Genomic DNA, 16,732 nt, shown 5'->3' with positions numbered 1-16,732 from the left:
ATCTGTCCTGAAGACCACCAATTTGGTCTACACCCACATTTAATCTTGAAGGAACCACAGTATGCCGATGAAAGATGGTTTCAGGCAGTGAGAGATACCAAGCAAAGGACAGAAGAATGTTCCAGAGCCAGGTAGCTGGAAGAGGTATGAACAGCCAGAACTGTAATGGATGTGGTGGGTTGTTGGCCCCCAAAACCCATCTCACCCCAGAAGGCTGATCCAAGCCAACCATGGTAATTCTGTCCCCTCTGCCTATGATTTATTCATTCAAGGTTGGACAGGACTAAACCAGTTAGGACCTATGAATTAGGCAGGCTGATTGCTAGGGAAGCCTCTGGAGAAAGTTTCCTCATTTCCTAAAACAGTCATAGGAAGAGATAGTCTGTCTTCTTTGTAAAAATCATTCTTTTCTGGAGGGCCATAAACAGACCAGATTGGGCTCTCACACCACAGTTTACTGCCCCTGGTCTAGCCCCCAACCAATTATAGAAATTTCATTTCCCTTTGCCAGTGATTGGCCTAGAAGTAGGTATATGCCCTGGCCAATGAGGGAAAATCAGCTGGAGAGTTTCTGTGAAATATTCTCTCCCTCATAAGTGAGAATATCATATAAGAACAAGACCCCCTATCCTTTCTTCATATCTTTGAATGTGATTCTGTGAGAAGCTATACCAGCTAAGCTTTGGCAGCCATCTTGTGACCATGAGGCGAGGGCCAACCAAGAGGATCGGAGAGAAAAAGACCAACCCATCATTGTAGAGCTACTAACCCGTCTCTGGGACAATCTTTTTCCAGACAGACATCGTATTATGTGAGAAAAACAAACTTCCATAGCCCAACACATGCCCACTGGTACATCAAGCGAGATGGCAGCTCAGATGATCAGGCATCAAGGGAACCGCCAGGTTGCCCACAAACTCGTAAGGCATGTGAACGCTGTTTATGATTCAATCATAGTAGCCAGGCTTTGGTTCAAGTCAGACCCCCGTCTACTTTCTTCTCTCTTACGCTGTGCACAGGCAGCTCCCTCAACACAGAGCCCCACTAACTCACCTACGAAGTGAAACAAACGACTCGTTGTAATATATGGGAGGGCAGCATCTCCGGAGCAAAGCGTGGCCTGCGCCGAAGGGATGCCCGCCCCTGCCTGAGTTCACCGGGGGACCTCAGGTTCTAGCTCCTTGTCAAAGGATGCTGTGGTGTCAGCACTCTGCCCAGTGACTCTTGTCATTAAACTCAGCCTCCTGTTCCCTTTGGCATCTCTTTGTCAGACGTTGCTTTTGTGACGCTGAGAGTAATTAGGCCTCTGCCCAACGAGAGACACATCCAAGGCTGCACCACCAGAGGACTGCGTTGCCTACGCAAGATGCTCTCTCCAGCACGAAGGCATAGGCTTATTTGCTTTTTGAGGCCAGGCAGGGCCTGGTGAGGTCCCTGCCTCCAGTGACCTCTTGCAAGGAGGAAGCTCTGGGCATAGCAGCAGGGGATTCTGGGACCCGCCCTCCCTGGGATGGAGCTGGGCAAAAAGGGGTTTTGTACAGGGCGGTGAGCCCCATGTTCTTTTGCGGATTCCAAAGCAGGCTGCCTTTTCCTACTATTTCTGAGGACCCATGTCCCCATCTTTTCTTCACTTTTCCTCTTTCTTCACTGCTAGTGCCTCCTTTCTCATCCACAAATTCATTCATTCATTCCTCAATGATTCTTAGCTGCCCTCTCTGTGCCAGACAACAGGGGGATGCTGGTGATCAAGACAGTATCATGGCCCCTGGCCTCAACACAAACCTATAATCTAGGACTAGAAACAAGCTATGAAGCATAATTAGTCCTAGGAAAAGGGAGATGTAAGGCATTTTGGACACGTCCGGTGGGAGCATCTGGCAGGGAAATGAAGGGACAAGTATCCGGCAGAAGTAGCATTTGGGCTGAGGCCTACAGGATGAATAGGAGCTCCCCAAGCACAGAAGATGGAAGGGCAATCCGGGCAGAGGGAAGGGCATGTGCAAAGGCCTGCAGGGGAGAGACAGCACTGTAGGTTTATGGAGGTGGCCAGTGCGGATGGAACACGGAGGGGGGAGCAGGAGGGAAGGTGGAAGGGGCAGGAGGGACACAGGGCAGCCGAGCCAGCAGACCACACGGGGGAGTCTGGCCCTTATCTCAAGAACAACAGGAAATTACTGAAGGATTTGCAAGCAGAGGAAAGATGTAATGAGATTTCCAGATTCTTTCAGTCAGTAAATATTTATTGAGGGCCTACTATGTGCCAGGCACTGGCACACGCGTGGGATGTACCGAGGGGAACAAAACAGACATGGTCCTTGCCCTCCTGCAGGTGACACATTACAGGGACAGATGACACCTGTGTTAAGCCATAATTACCACTATGAGAAGTGCTATCAAGGGGGGGCTGTGGGATGTCGTGAAAGGGGCCGAGGGGGTGTTCTGGGATCTTCTGTTTGACTCCTGAGGTTCACTCTCCACTCTGTGCCACCCACCCTGCTCTGTGCCCCAGGAAGCTGACCTGGAAGGAGTCCACAATGGCCTCCTTGCACTGGGGGTCCATGGGTGAGAAGAGAGAGGTTGGGGTATTTGTTCCCCCTGGCATGCTCCCTGTGTTCAGGTTCTGGGGTGTGCCCCCTGCCCACTGTGGCTAACCCTACAGTGCTTCAATGTCCCTACTCTGTGCTCACACCCTTGTAAACAGTGCCTCATAAAACTCTTCTCAAAGTACCTTACGGAGCATACTATTTGTTTTTGGCCAGGAACCTAATTAATGCAAGGGGGATATGCTTTAAATAGGAGAGAGGACATAGAAAAGGCCTCCCTTTAAAAGTCACATTTGAGCTGAGACATAAAAGACAAAGAGTGGGGATCAGGGGAATGTGTGCAAAGGCCCTGAGGTCAGACTAGTTTTCACATATTTGGAAGGGGGAAGTCTTCTGCAGCTGGGTGAGAGGAGTGAAGGAAGGAATGACGTGGGATGAGAACAGAGGGGTAGGCAGGGCCTAGATCACAGGGCCTCTCAAGCCATAGGAAGAGATATGACCATTAACATTGTCCAACAAATGTCTCTAGCTCTCTGCCTTCTGGATACATACACTTCTTCGACCCTTTTGTGGAGGGGTAGAGTTGACTATTTGGGGATGGGCATTTGGGGTATATATGGATTTGACTATTTTGAGCCTATGGGTCATAAGCAGAAGCCATGTACTGCTTCCAGGCTGCAGCTTTCAATTGCCAGTGGGAGACTTTCCAGAACTTTTTTTCTCTGCCACAACACCTGGCAACCTGGTCCCAGGATGAGAAGATATAAGAGCCCCTAGCCAATCCATGACAGACATAGCAGGAACGAAGAAGAAACCTTTATTGCTCCAAACACTGAGTTGTGGGGGAGGGGTGTTATTGCGGTGTAACCTAACCTCTCCTGACCAACACAGCGCGGGGTTGAGAATTGACTCTAAGGGTAGTGGGGAGGCGCTGGGGAGCACCGCGGAGGAATGGTCTGGTAGCACTGGGAGAGTAGGGGTCCCAAGGTGGTGGAGTGACCACAGTCACCTTTAGAATATGGGGGGGAGGTCAGATCTGGCCTAAGGCATGGTGGGTACTCCCGCGCCCCCCACCCCCGCCCTTGCTCCTCGCTCTGGTTAACCCCCTACGAGAAAGACCACACCTTCTCATCCAGTTCTGCCAGCAGCACCTTCTGTGATTTAATCAGGGCCTCGTAGTCCTCCTTGGTCTGCAGCAGGAAACACAGCTCCGTGTAGTTTCTCTCATTCAGTTCCAAGTTCTTCGAGGACTTGATGAGACCCAGAAGCAGAGTGATCTCCTCCTGCTCGCTCTGCAGGGTCTTGATCTCCTTGCTGCTGGGAAAGCAGCACGTGATTGACTCTGAACCCCGCCCCGAGTTTACCTTGCCCGGTGCCCCAGGCTCCTTAGCGCTGAAGGAGCCTCGGAGACGTACTTCCCGCCCCTGCAAGTGGCAGGGGCTTGTCAGGGTCTGGGGTCCAGGGCTGGAACTCTGACCGCCCGCCGCCCAGTTCACCGCACCTTCCATGGCTCCGCCCCTCTCTAGCGGGCCTTTGCTTGCTAGGGAACAATTTGCGGCTGTGCCCGTCAACACCTGAGTTCTAGGCCCAGGCCCTCTTTTGCCAGCAGCTCATGGGCATCTGTCTGATCTTGCTGACTTTCTTTCCAGACTTTGCAGCCAATGATCTCTGGTCACGAGAGGCGAGCCCATCAGTCAGGCATTTTCAATTTCGCCTCAACACAGAGACGCTCCGTAACCTCCCACCTCCCCCACTGTCTCTACGCGGGGTGCTAATGATTTATTAAATGACTGACGTGAGTGTCTCTCTCTCTCTCTCTCTCTCTCTCTCTCTCTCTCTCTCTCTCTCTCTCTCTCTCTCTCTCTCTCCTCTCTCTCTCTCTCTCTCCTCTCTCTCTCTCTCTCTCTCTCTCTCTCTCTCTCTCTCTCTCCTCTCTCTCTCTCTCTCTCGCTTTCCCCTCTGGAGAAGAGAGGGGTAGGTGTGTGGGCAAACTGGGATTTTGAAAAGAAAAGGCTCGCGCGACTACTCAACAGCCCAATGACTGGAAACAGCACAGAGGCTGTTTCTGGCAAAGTCTAGGCACCGACACCTGCTGCACAGTGCGGTCTGCAGACCCGCTGCCTGCATAGCCTTTGGAAGCGTGGAGAAATGCAGAAGCTCAGGCCCTAACTCGGGACCTATTGAATCAGAATCTGCTCTGTAACAAGATCCTCAAGTGACTCATGCACATTGAAGTTTTGGAAGCATTGTTCTAGAACAGCAAAATGTTCTAGGGTGGGGAGGGGGGGGTCTGCAAACATTTTTCTTTAAAGGGCCAAAAAGTAAATATTTTAGGATCCGCAGGCCCAGATGGTCTCTATTGCAACGATTCAACAAAGTAACCATGGGAGACGCATAAACAAATAGGCGTGGCCATGCTCCAATAAAACCTTATTTACAAAAACAGGCAGCCGCCAGACTTGGCCCAGGGGTCATGGCTCGCTGACCCCTGTTTTAAAGCAACACATCCAATAGAATTTCTGTAATGATGGAACTGTTCTCTATCTGCACTGTCCCATAGAATCCATCAGCCACGTAGGCTGTGGAGCACTTGCAATGTGGCCAGTGCAAAGGAAGAACTGAACTTCAAATGGTATCCCACCAATTATAAATGTAAATAGCCACCTGTGGGAATGCACCCCTAGTTCTAGAGCAGCTTGTCTTCTAAACCTGGTAGCTGGGACCTTTCTCCCCATCTTAAGCCCCTCTTGGCAGGGGGTCTTTGTTAAGGTGGAGAGAAAAACCGAACAGAGTCCACCAGAGTTAGGAATTCAGAGGGCTCAGCAAAAGCAAAAGGAAGGTTTGTCTGTCTTATCAGCAGGACTGGGACCGGGAGTGAGGCATCCCTAAATTTAAGGAGGCTTTAGGAGAAGCACTGGAAAAAGCACTTCCTTAAATATTGCACCCTGGGCACCTCACTCAGCTCATCTCAGTTCTGGCCCCTATTTATAGGCGTTTCACTTGAAGAATCTAAGATCTCCACTTTTCCACTCCTTCCCCTTTAGGTCCGTCCCAGTGAAAAGTGGGACGAAGGTGGTAGTGTGAAGGGTAAGATTCCAGAAAAACTGTCAGAGACCCACCAGGAAGGAGGCATTTCCTGATGCCCACCAGCGGTAAGCTGTGAATCAGGGCTGCCAAGCACAGATGTGCAGGTTGTGGACTGCACAGCCCAAGAGAGAACCATCTGCTTGAAAAACAATCATTGATTTCTTGACTTAGTACCCTTTCCTGGGAGATGCTTCATCCTGTTCTAACAAAATCCCTATGTGATGACAGTGTTTCCAAGAGATGGCAGTAAAGTGTCTTGAGAAAGGGCGTCTTTTCCTAATTCACAGGAAGATCCCAAACGGACTAGCGGTAGCTCTGCGTGAGTTGAATCCATAGAAAATGGAAGGGGCTCCTTTCCCGCTACCCCCTGAACTTCACACGTCATCTAACAGTAAGATTTTCTTTCTAATAATGGGCAGTTTCTGCCTGTATAAATGTTAAGGAATTACATTCCCTTGAAGGGAATCTAAGGATATTTGCTTATTCAACCCCAGGGAACACCTTTCTATTGTCTAAAGAAGCTATCAACATCATAATTTCTAGGACAATCCAATTTCAAATATTTGATCTTGCAGACTCCATAAGGATGCACAAGCAGGAAATCTATTTTGGGATAGACACAGCCTGATGATTTCCTCTCCTCGGGGAACTCCCCCACCTCCATTGCCAGAACCATGGGAGTGACAATAGCCATTTTGTGCCCTATGGTCCTGTCCCTCCCCCGGGCACAGCTGATTGGACCAGAAGTAGACACCTGACCCAAACTAAGCCAATCAGATTCCCTCTTTCCTGGGACTTTGGGATTCACTACAGTCTGTGTGGTCCTTGGTAGCTCAGGAGTTGGGGCAGCCATCTCCCACCGGCCAGTGCTGAGATCCAGATAGGGAAGAACGAAACCCACGTGCAGAAAGAAACAGGAACCAGAAATTGTTTTTCATTCGGGTCCTTCCCTGAGGCATGGCTGTCCTGCCCCCCTTGGAGTCCCTGTGACACCCTAATTCTGAGAATAAATTCTCCCTCCTACTGAAGCTGTCTCACCTAAGTACCCAGATTGGGCTCAGAACCAGCTTCCTGCCCAGAGGCCACAGGAGAAAGTAAATCCCATGAAACCAAATCCAAAACTTTCTCCAAGTTCACTCAGTACAAAGCTCTGACCATCACTTACTGCTGGTTCGAGATCTTCTGCTGGGAGCAGAAGTTGAAGGACTTGCGACTTTCCACCATCTTCCTGAATTGCTGCTTCAGCTTCCGAAGCTCAGCCTCAGCCAGCTGTTCTTTGACCTTCTCTGAAGGTTCCTTGAGAACTTCGGAGCGTTTTCTCCTGTGCTTCTTTGACTGGGTGAGATGGGGAGAAGCATTGACCAACGGGTTGGGTGACCAGAGAAGCCTATATTTCAGCCCAAGGGCAGAGGGCAGAGCGTGTCTGGGGGCAGGGCTAGAGGTGGGAGACTGCCCTTGGGTGATGTCAACTGCTTATCTGTTACAGGGAAAACCCACTCTGGGTTGCCAGGGTAGAGAGGAGGCTGGGCCTCATTATTGCGTACTGAAGAGGCAGCCTTGCTGTGTGACCTTGGGTGAATCACTTAACGTCTCTGAGCCTCCAGTCTCTCATCTATAAAATGGGTGCATATAGATTTGTGGTTAGGATTAGATGAGCTAATATATGTATAGTGGCGAGCACAGTGCCTGACCCACAGCAAGCGCTCCATACGCAGGAGCTAATACCTACCGTCGGCATCTTGAAGGAGTTGTGCGCTCCCTATGCTCAGATTCCAGGGAGGTCAAAGCCAGCGAGCGCGCCTTGCTCTGTCTCTGCAGTGCCCTGTCCACAGTGGCAAGAGGAAGAGAATGTGTGAGCCTCCCTGCTGGCGATTAAGGACCCGGCGGGCACCTCCTCCCTTCCCCACCCGCTGCAGTCCCTTCCTCCTCCCACCACTTGGCACGTGTGGAGGACACGGCAGATGGCTGCCCGGGTGTGAGAAGAGCCTTCTTCTTCTTCTTCATTTTTTTTTTAATACGCAGTGTTTGCCTGAAACCTGTTCCTCTCACCATTTATTATTAGGAGCCAGGCAGACGGTTCTGGTGAGCCGGTTACCCTCCTGCTCCCTGTGTTCCCAAAGAAGAGGGGGCAAATGGCATCCGGGCAATGTGTCCTCTGATGGGGTTAAAATGCAATTAGCCCAACTTCAGCTTCAGTTAAGGATAGAACACACACACACACCTGCCTTTTAAAGCAGGAGCCATTGGGGTGTGCCTGGGTGGCTTAGTTAAGCATCTAACTCTAGATTTGACTCTTTTTTTTTTTAATGTTTGTTTATTTTTGAGAGAGGCACAGAGGGCGAGTGGGGGAGGGGCAGAGAGAGAGGGAGACACAGAATCTGAAGCAGGCTGCAGGCTCTGAGCTGTCAGCACAGAGCCCAGTGTGGGGCTTGAACCCACAAATCGTGGGATCATGACCTGAGTTGAAGTCAGCCGCTTACGACTGAGACACCCAGTCACGCCTTGATTTGACACTTGATTTTGGCTCAGGTCTTAATCTCATGGTTCGTGAGATTTAGCCCCACATCAGGCTCCGTGCTGACAGTGCAGAGCCTGCTTGGGATTCTCTCCCTCTCTCTCTGCTCCTCCCCCACTTGTTCTCTCTCTCTCTCTCTCTCTCTCTCTCTCTCTCTCTCTCTCTCAAAATAAATAAATAAACATTTTTAAAAAAATATTTTAAAAAATTTTTTAAAGCAGCAGCCAGTAGTACAAGAGGCATTTTTAGCAAGTCATAACTTCAACCTCATCTGGCCCATGTATTCAGAGGAGGGGACGACAATGTTAACCCCACAAGCCCTGGAGGACTGTGAGATCTTCTGCACCCCAACTCCCAGACTTCAAGGGCTGGATTCCTAAAGCAGAAACGTCTGGCTTTGCCACCCATTGAGGGGTCCTCCAGTCCAGTGGTTTAAAGTCCAGTGATAGGTTGTCCCCATCATCAAATCTCAACAAAAATTCCTCCTCATCCACTTATTAACCTTGGGCAAGTCACTTCAGTGCTCTGGGCATCATTTTCCTCATCTGGAAAACAGGAGAAGTTCTAGAAGGCATCTCACAGGTTGGTAAGCGGTAAGGCACCTAGCAGTGAGCCTGGCACATAATAAGTGCTCAGTAAATGGGCTGGTATGATATGATATGCTATGGATTGTTTCATACGTGAAGATCCAGTGTAATAACTGTTTACGAGGGCTTGAGGAGTGTGTGGCATTCCTCTGTCTCCTGGTAACAATACCCTGGTTTGCTTGGGGAAGCTGCCCTTTCCTTGGCTCCTGGTCGGTTTTTGCTCCCTGGGGTTGACCCCACCCCACCCCATCAGATTGGGCCATATGACTCTGGAAGGGCCAATCAGAGTGCCGGATCCCTGGTCAATCTGCATAATCCCACCCATCCTGGCCTGACTGATCATTTCAGGGATGGGACCGACCTTGGCTGGTCCCAGCAGAGCGAATAGTGGGGTTTAAGATTGAACATTCAGGGAGAGAGCAACTTGGTTTCCTGCTGCTTTGGATCCTATGTAAATGAGGTAGGAGGGGCTGGCAGCCTTCTTGGCCCTGCAGGGAGCCTGAGAATAAAGCTAATATGGAGAGGACAAAATGGTGAGAGATTGAAACTTGGAGACGTCATCCAAACCCCAGGAATTAGGCAAGCCTGAAGATACCTCTGGGTCAGGTCCAATTACATGGACTAACATATTCTCCTAAAACAATCTGGGAGGAGTTTTCAATCACTTGTAATCAAAATGTGTTCTCACGCCTGAAGTGCTTAGATCCACTTAGCACACGGACTAAGCCCCTACCGTGTGCTACACATTTAGGGAATTCAGTGGCAAGTCAGCCTTCAAGGCACTATGAATTCTGTCCAGGGTAAAACAGTGCAAAAGACTCCACAAAGGAGGTGAGGTTTAATTTGGGTTTTGAAAGATGAATAGGAGCTCACCAAGCAGAGAAGAAAAGTGAGGAAGGAATTCTGGGTAGAGAGAACTGCCTGAGCAGAGGCCGAGAGGCAAGTGGATAAAAGGAGTATTCAGAGAATGCTGTGTCATCCAGTCCAGGGCACAGCATCCAGTGGGAAGTGACTGGCAAGGAAGTCTGGAAAAGCCAGGATGTTCCTTAAAAGAAGGATGGAATAAGACCAGTGTGTAAGAGAGCTCAAGTTGGGGTAAAGGCTGTAGCAGGATTTACCTGACTGATGACGTTTAGCCAAAGGATACTCACTTTGGGACCTCTTTCTACTCTGGAGTTTTATGTAGCTCTAATTTCATATTATCCAGAAGCTCTTCTATGTTCAAGGGTTCTTTTGGATCCACAAGGATCTGCGATGTACCTTTCTAAAAGCATGACTCAAGTAAACCTGACATTCACTGACAGTGTGATTCCACCTCTCTGAGCCTCAGTCTCCTCATCTGTAGAATGGGGATGCCCACACCCACCTCTTAGCATAAACTAATGTGTATAAAGCTCTTAGTGTGGTGCCTAGCACATAACAGGCATTTGATGAATGTCCCTTGCTTGTGAATCAGGATTGTCAAGTATCAGGTTATCCTGCCCTTGAGGGTATTTGGTTGTGCTGTGTTTTCCCCCAGGAGCTGGAGGTACCATCAGCTTCCTACCTGTTTGCTGACACACAGAGTCGGTCTCCCCTGGTCTCTTTCCAGCTTCCAGACACCAACACAGGCCTCTTACTCTCTGTGCCCACTGGGCTGGGACTATCCGTTTCCTGCGGAGAGATTTACCCCCATTCTCACAGCTGGGCCTTGAGAAGCCCCACCACCAGGCATGCTGGCCCCTGACCCACCACCCTCTTATTCAAGGGTCTCAAACTTGAAGCCCTCAGGCAGACTCAACCTACCTTCGGTCCTGGTTAGCAATCAGTGTTTTAAAATGTGAATGTGGGTAATGTCCTTACTCTCCTGACTGCAGACTCCACTTCTCCCAAGTGCCTAACTCCTCCCTCCAATTCCCACAGTCCCTGAAACTGCCTGGAGCTAGCAGGGGTTCGAGTTGGCAGTTCCTGAGAGGAATCTGCAGCTTGCCCCCTTCTGAGGACAGTAGTATGCAATGGAAAATGCTGAGAAGTCCAGAGGTCCAGGTCAGGGATCACCAGGCACATGCTGTCTGGTTCTCTGGGCCTCATTTCATTCACTACAATATCTATAGTCTCGGGCACATGAGAAGCTCTTAGCAAATAGTGTTTGAATGAATGAAGTCTCCCCCCCCCCCCCCCCGGGGCCGAGATCATCTTTACCAACTAATATGTAATTCGCTGGGGTAAGGGAGGCGGGCTCCTCCTTTGCTGCTGAATTTTAACAACCTGCTATTAAAGGAAAAGCCAGACCGTGACTACATGGGTTATAAAACGCCGGGACTGAGACAGAAGCTGGGCCCCCAGTCTGTGAAAACTGAGTAAAGGCTGTCTAACTCGGTAGTAAGTTAAACATATGCTTGCCAAGCAGGGGTGCAGAAACACACACAAAAAATTTTTTTAATTGAGATCTTTATAGGGGGAAATGGAAGTTTGTTGGATTTTCTTGACGTTATTTTACACATTGTAATTTATTTATATTTAATTGACATTTTCCAGATTAGGGCAGGTGGTAGGAAAGGGCGGGGGCAGTCACCACGTCTTTGCTTTTGCCCAGCAGGGGGAGCTGTGGAGCAGCAAGCGTGGCCAGAGCGGTGAAACTTACCAGGGGCCGATGGCCCCAGCTGCGTGTCCCGCCGCTGGAGCCGCTGCGGGGTCCAAAGGCACCGAGAGTGTGTGCGGCCCCGCTGCACCCACCCCCCAGACCCGCGTCTGGGAGTTCTCGGACCCCTAGAACCCATGCCTTTGTGACCCGCACAGACGGGCGTTCTCCCCTGGAAGGCTCTGGGAAAGCACAGGGCCCTCGGGAGAGGACCAAAGGGAATGGAGGGAAGGTGGGGGCTGGGGACGTGACACACCTCTCAGCGACCCCTTCCCAGACTAGCCGCACCCCCACCATACTGAGTAACCGGCGCTCACACCGGCCTAAGGCCCTCCGCCCTCGTGGCTGGCATCTCCGGTTCCTGCTCGTCTCCCTCTCCCGCACACTTACAGCAGCCTCGCGGGGTACAGTCTCCACACGCACTAAGAGGGATCCACTCCCTCCTGCTCTGCAAAACAAGAAAGCCAGGATTTAAGAGGAAGAAAAGAATGTCACCAGTGCGGGGGAGGGGGGGGGGAATTTGCCCATCATTTTTCTTCGGGCGCACCCACATCCACCCTCTATGAGCTTGACACAGGGAACCCCCAGTCTGACCCAGGTCATCTGGGGTGAGCATTTTTCACTGGCCGAATGGAGTTGGGCAGCTTAAACATTTTTCATACAAATGGCCCTTAACACAAGCCAGGTTAACAGGTTAACAGGTTGCTCAAAGCAAATGATTGCAAGCACGGGTTCGCCAGGGTAATTTTGATTCCATGTGATTTCCACCTTACCTACTAGGCCCTGGAATTATTGTAGCTCAGCCATACTAAGAGCTCCATTTTTCTTATCCCTAAACCCTGGGGGCAGAATGTGTTTTAGAACTTAACTACATGTTTGGTTTCAGAAAGGCAGTATGGTGCAGGAGGGAGCACGTGGTCCCTGTTCACTGGCAGCCATGTTGTAACCATGAGGAAAGTTAGGGTGTGGCATATTATGTATGGGGTTTGGGCGAACACATTAACATGTCTGCAAGGAAATGTATGAATACTCATGCCAACTAGAATAAGGATTTTGAGCAGCCTCATGTCAGGCCTTGATTATTCACGTGAAGTGTTCGGTACAAGTGTTAGCCTCCTCATTTTACAGATGGGGAAACTGAGGCTTGAAGAAACACAGTGACTGTTGCAGCAGGTGGGGAAGCCAGGATTCGAATCCAGGGCTGTCTGTTTCTACGGCCCCATGTCTTACCATAACCCTGACCAAAACCACAGCCCCAGACCCTAGCAGCAATTCTGGAAGCTGGTATTCAGCATGTCTCTGATATTTAAAGGGCCGCCGTAGCCCTCTGCTCCATGCAGAGCCTAGTGACTCACACATTTCAAGTGTCAACGACTGAAAAATGATTAAGTTCAATTAGGTTCAGGACTTGTTAAAAATAGGCTCTCCCTCAGAAGAATTTACTCTCCCTGCCTTTATGGGCACAGATCTCAGCAGCCCCCATGCAGAGAAGTGCAAGGCTTTTTAAATTAGAACATGCCAGAATTGATTCTGCTAAAGAGATCTTCAGCTCCATCAGCAGGGCTTGGAGCAGACTGAGATGCCAGCTTGCCAAAGCAAGGAGCCAGTGGTGAGAAATGTTGGCGATAACGGAGTCTACAGAATGGAGGAGGAAATTAGAATCAAGCTGCAGAGGGGCTGGGCAAAGGCATTTGGCTACAGACCGGGAAGCTGGTTGTCCAAATGATTCTTTGGCTACAAGGATCAGAAATCCACTTGAAATGATTCAAAATGATTTTTCTCTTTTTTTCCTTCTCCAGCATCTGTTCTCCCTTCTTCCTTCCCAGCTAATTCTGATTTGTTCAGGTAACCAGCCCTCTCCCATGCAGCCCAGGTGACCAGAAGTTGATTTTCACTGGTATCTCCAGGGTAGATTTTGATTTTCCTTAGCCAATCACAACCTTTCCATCCTCCGCACCAATGATTGGATCAGGAACATAAGTGCAAGCCAATCAGTGCATAGCATTCTCCTGGAGACTGCAACTCTTTAGAGAATAGGTACATAACTTACAGTGGCTTAAACAGACAGAAAGGAAGTATTTATAGTCCAAGGTTGGAGGGGAAATGCTTTTTCTAGCTCCATGGATGGGAACAAGGAAGCATGTGGCCCCTGTTGTTGATAGCAGCCCTCTTGTAACCATGAGAGAAGCCAATGAGAGAACAAAGCCAACACATGATGGAGGGAAGAGCCAAGAAAGAGTTGCAGAGCAATATACCTGGAACTTTGATCATACCATGCCTGAAACCCACGCTGCACTTCCGATTATAAGAATTAATAAATTTTCTTATTGCAGCCAAAAGCAGGCTAACTTATATGACTACTAGGGTTATCATGGGTGAACTGGAGGCACAGCCCTGTGAGGAATAAGAACTAAGAACCTGGAAAGTTATCGGGGACCAAGTCAGCTCTTCTTTCCAGCTCTGTCTCTCAAACTACCTGGTCTCTCAACCTAACCTCTTGTTTTTGTTTTTGTTTTTATTTTTATTTTTATTTTTTAAAGCAAACTCTACCCTCAACATGACACTTGAACTCACAACCCTGAGATCAAGAGTTCCGTGCTCTACTCACTGAGCCAGCCAAGCTCCCTGATCCCTTATTTTTAAAGACTTTTTTTTTTTTCTTTCCCTTCCTTCCCAGCTTGCTTCTTTTGAGTTTTCTCACTTTGGAGCCCAGTTTAAAAAAAAAAAAAATCAATGTTCTAATCTCAATTTCTTAGGAAAGAGAATCCAATTGGCCCGGTCTAAATTTGATATTCACTGTCGGCCCAATCATATGGTATCAGGGGACCATGATCAGGGGATACAATAGCCCCTTTGTAGGAACTGTGAAAGTAACTCTCAGAAAAGGGGGCACAGGCAGGGAGGGCACAGTGTTATAGTGGAGAGAACACTGGACAAATTGTTAAGATACTCAGGTTTTACTCCTGGCTCTGCCACTGACTTGCTGTGTGCCCTTAGAAAAGTCAGTTGACCTCTCTGAGCCTTAAATTCTTGAAACTGCTAGGGCCAAATTGAGAACTTTAAAGCCTAAAAAAAGATTGTGAAATATTTCGCTCTGTGTATGGATTCAAAATAAAAATAGTAGCAATCCACAAGAGAAGGGTCAGACAGTCTGATGAGATTCTGACTTTTGCCATAATAGTTCTTTTTTTTTTTTTTTAATGTTTATTTATTCTTGAAAGAGAAAGAGCATTCCCGAAGCAGGGAAGGAACAGAGAGAAAGGGGGACAGAGGATCCGAAGTGGGTCCTAAACTGACAGCAGCAAGCCCAGTAAGGGGCTTGAACTCACCAACTGTGAGATCGTGACCTGAGCCAAAGTCAGCCGCTCATCCAACTGACCTACCCAGGCGCCCCAATAGTTTTTTGTTTAATGAAATAACAAATAATTTTGGAAAAAATACATATAGTTTGAGTGTCCCTCGTTCACATTGCCAGTTTCAGATTCCTCCTGGGCAGGATCCAAAACTGATTCCCTCTTGGCTTTCCTTCCACAAAAGCCCAAATCAGCAATTATAATCTCAATGGCAGACTTCTAACATAAGGAATGATGAGGGTTCCACATCCTTCAGAAAGTAATGTGGCCTCACACATCAAGATCTCTAAAAGTGTTTACACCCTTCAACCCAGGAAACCTAAGTCTGGGATTCTTCCTAAAAAAATAAGTCCAAAGGCGAAAGAAAGAAAGAAAGAAAGAAAGAAAGAAAGAAAGAAAGAAAGAAAGAAAGAAAGAAAGAAAGAAAAGAAAGAGAGAGAGAGAGAGAAAGAAAGAAAAGAAAGACAGAAAGAAAGAAAGAAAGAAAGGAAGGAAGGAAGGAAGGAAGGAAGGAAGGAGAAAGAAAGAAAGAAAAGAAAGAAAGAAAGGAAAGAAAGAAAGAAAGAAAGAAAGAAAGAAAGAAAGAAAGAAAGAAAGAATCCATAGACACAAAGATGCCCCTTGTAACAACTCTACAGGGGCAAATGGAAGTAAGCAAAGAGCAACAAAATAGCCATGTGGAGTGAAAGAAGCCAGACCCCTAGGAGCTCATACTGAAGGGTGTCCTTTATGTAAAGTACAAAACTGGGGAGAAGGCCCAGTGCAATGAGAGGTCAGAATACAGGGTATCTGGTGGAAGGGAGCTGGAGCAGACATAGCTGGTGGGGAGTCAGGGGGCTTCCAGAGTGCTGGGAATGTTCTGTGTCTTGCTCTGGTTACGTGGATAAGCTCACTTGTGAAAACTCGTCAGACGGCTCACTTCTGATGTATATATGTTATATACGCATAGTGTACTTCAAAAAGTTTTCTACAAAGATGAACAAGGGGGTTTTTATTTTTTTTAATGTTTATTATTTATTTTTGAGAGAGAGAGACAGACACAGCATGAGCAGGGGAGGGGCAGAGAGAGAGGGAGACGCAGAACCCGAAGCAGGTTCCAGGCTCCGAGCTGTCAGCACCGAGCCCGACGCAGGGCTTGAACCCCTGAACTGTGAGGTCACGACCTGAGCTGAAGTCGGACGCTTAAACGACTGAGCCACCCAGGCACCCCAAGAGGGTTTTTATTTTATTTTATTTTATTTTATTTTATTTTATTTCATTTTTTAATTGTGGCATATCTATTAATGGGACATTCTAGAATATTGAAAAACAATTAGAAAAATAACCACATGTCTTGGGCATATGCATAACACAACACCCCTGTATCACTTTGCCCACCCTACACCAGTTCGTTCTCTACCCTTCTCTGCCAACCTGGTGTCCACATCACCCCTGGGCTCCCTCGCCTACTGGTTTCCAGCTGGGCGTGTAGCCAATGGGAGGGACCAGCAGGAGATCAGAAGGCAGGGGGAGGGGGAGGGGGGCATTTCCTTCAAAGTCCTTCTTGGACTGAGCATGGTGTCTCTGGCAGTAAGCCACCGCGTACCTCCAGCTCCAGCTTCTGTCCAGAGGGCTACCTCCCCAGCCCCAGCCCTCCATGCACTTCAGTCCCTCTGATGCCTTCCCGTCTTCCTGTCAACTGCAGAGTTGACAAACTAAAGCTAGGAGTTTCCACCTCAAGACTCCATGTTATGTCAGACTGAATTAAGCATCTTACTTCTTAGCCTTTATTAAAGGTAGTAACGGCTTCCCTCTGCTGCTCATCTCTCTGTGCATCAACCTCCCTTCTCTGACCCCCTAACCCAGTCCACACTCTGAGAAAAGCCCCTTCTTTAAAGTCTTTTGACCCACTTGAGTCGGATTCAGTTTTCTTCTGGGGCCCTGACAGTCACAGCCCCCGTCCCCCACCTTCCCCTGCGACAAGCAAGTGACCTTCTTGGATTTGGTGCTGCCCTCTGGAGAGGACGGAACCAGCCTGGGAGCGAAGC

At 48.8% G+C, this 16,732-nt stretch overlaps 1 protein-coding gene across 3 annotated transcripts in view; it reads right to left on the bottom strand.

Annotated features, from left to right (window-relative positions):
• The window catches only part of CCDC63 (coiled-coil domain containing 63), a 36,171-nt gene extending 24,522 nt beyond the window's left edge, over positions 1-11,649 (bottom strand). Inside the window, exons 1-5 of one of the 3 annotated variants that reach the window (XM_023241414.2) lie at positions 11,356-11,649; positions 10,279-10,385; positions 7,360-7,452; positions 6,796-6,965; positions 3,668-3,860 (exon numbers count right to left, since the gene is read on the bottom strand). In XM_023241414.2, the coding sequence (XP_023097182.1) occupies positions 3,668-3,860; positions 6,796-6,965; positions 7,360-7,368 (372 nt within the window). In that variant the 5' untranslated portion in view covers positions 7,369-7,452; positions 10,279-10,385; positions 11,356-11,649. The remainder of the gene's footprint in view (positions 1-3,667; positions 3,861-6,795; positions 6,966-7,359; positions 7,453-10,278; positions 10,386-11,355) is intronic. The other 2 variants (XM_019814539.3, XM_006938471.5) reach the window with 2 other exon arrangements.
• Between the last annotated feature and the right edge of the window lie 5,083 nt (positions 11,650-16,732).

This window comes from Felis catus, chromosome D3 (genome assembly GCF_018350175.1).
Source record: "Felis catus isolate Fca126 chromosome D3, F.catus_Fca126_mat1.0, whole genome shotgun sequence".
Lineage (NCBI taxonomy): Eukaryota > Metazoa > Chordata > Mammalia > Carnivora > Felidae > Felis > Felis catus.
This window is presented reverse-complemented; position numbering and strand designations above follow the sequence as displayed.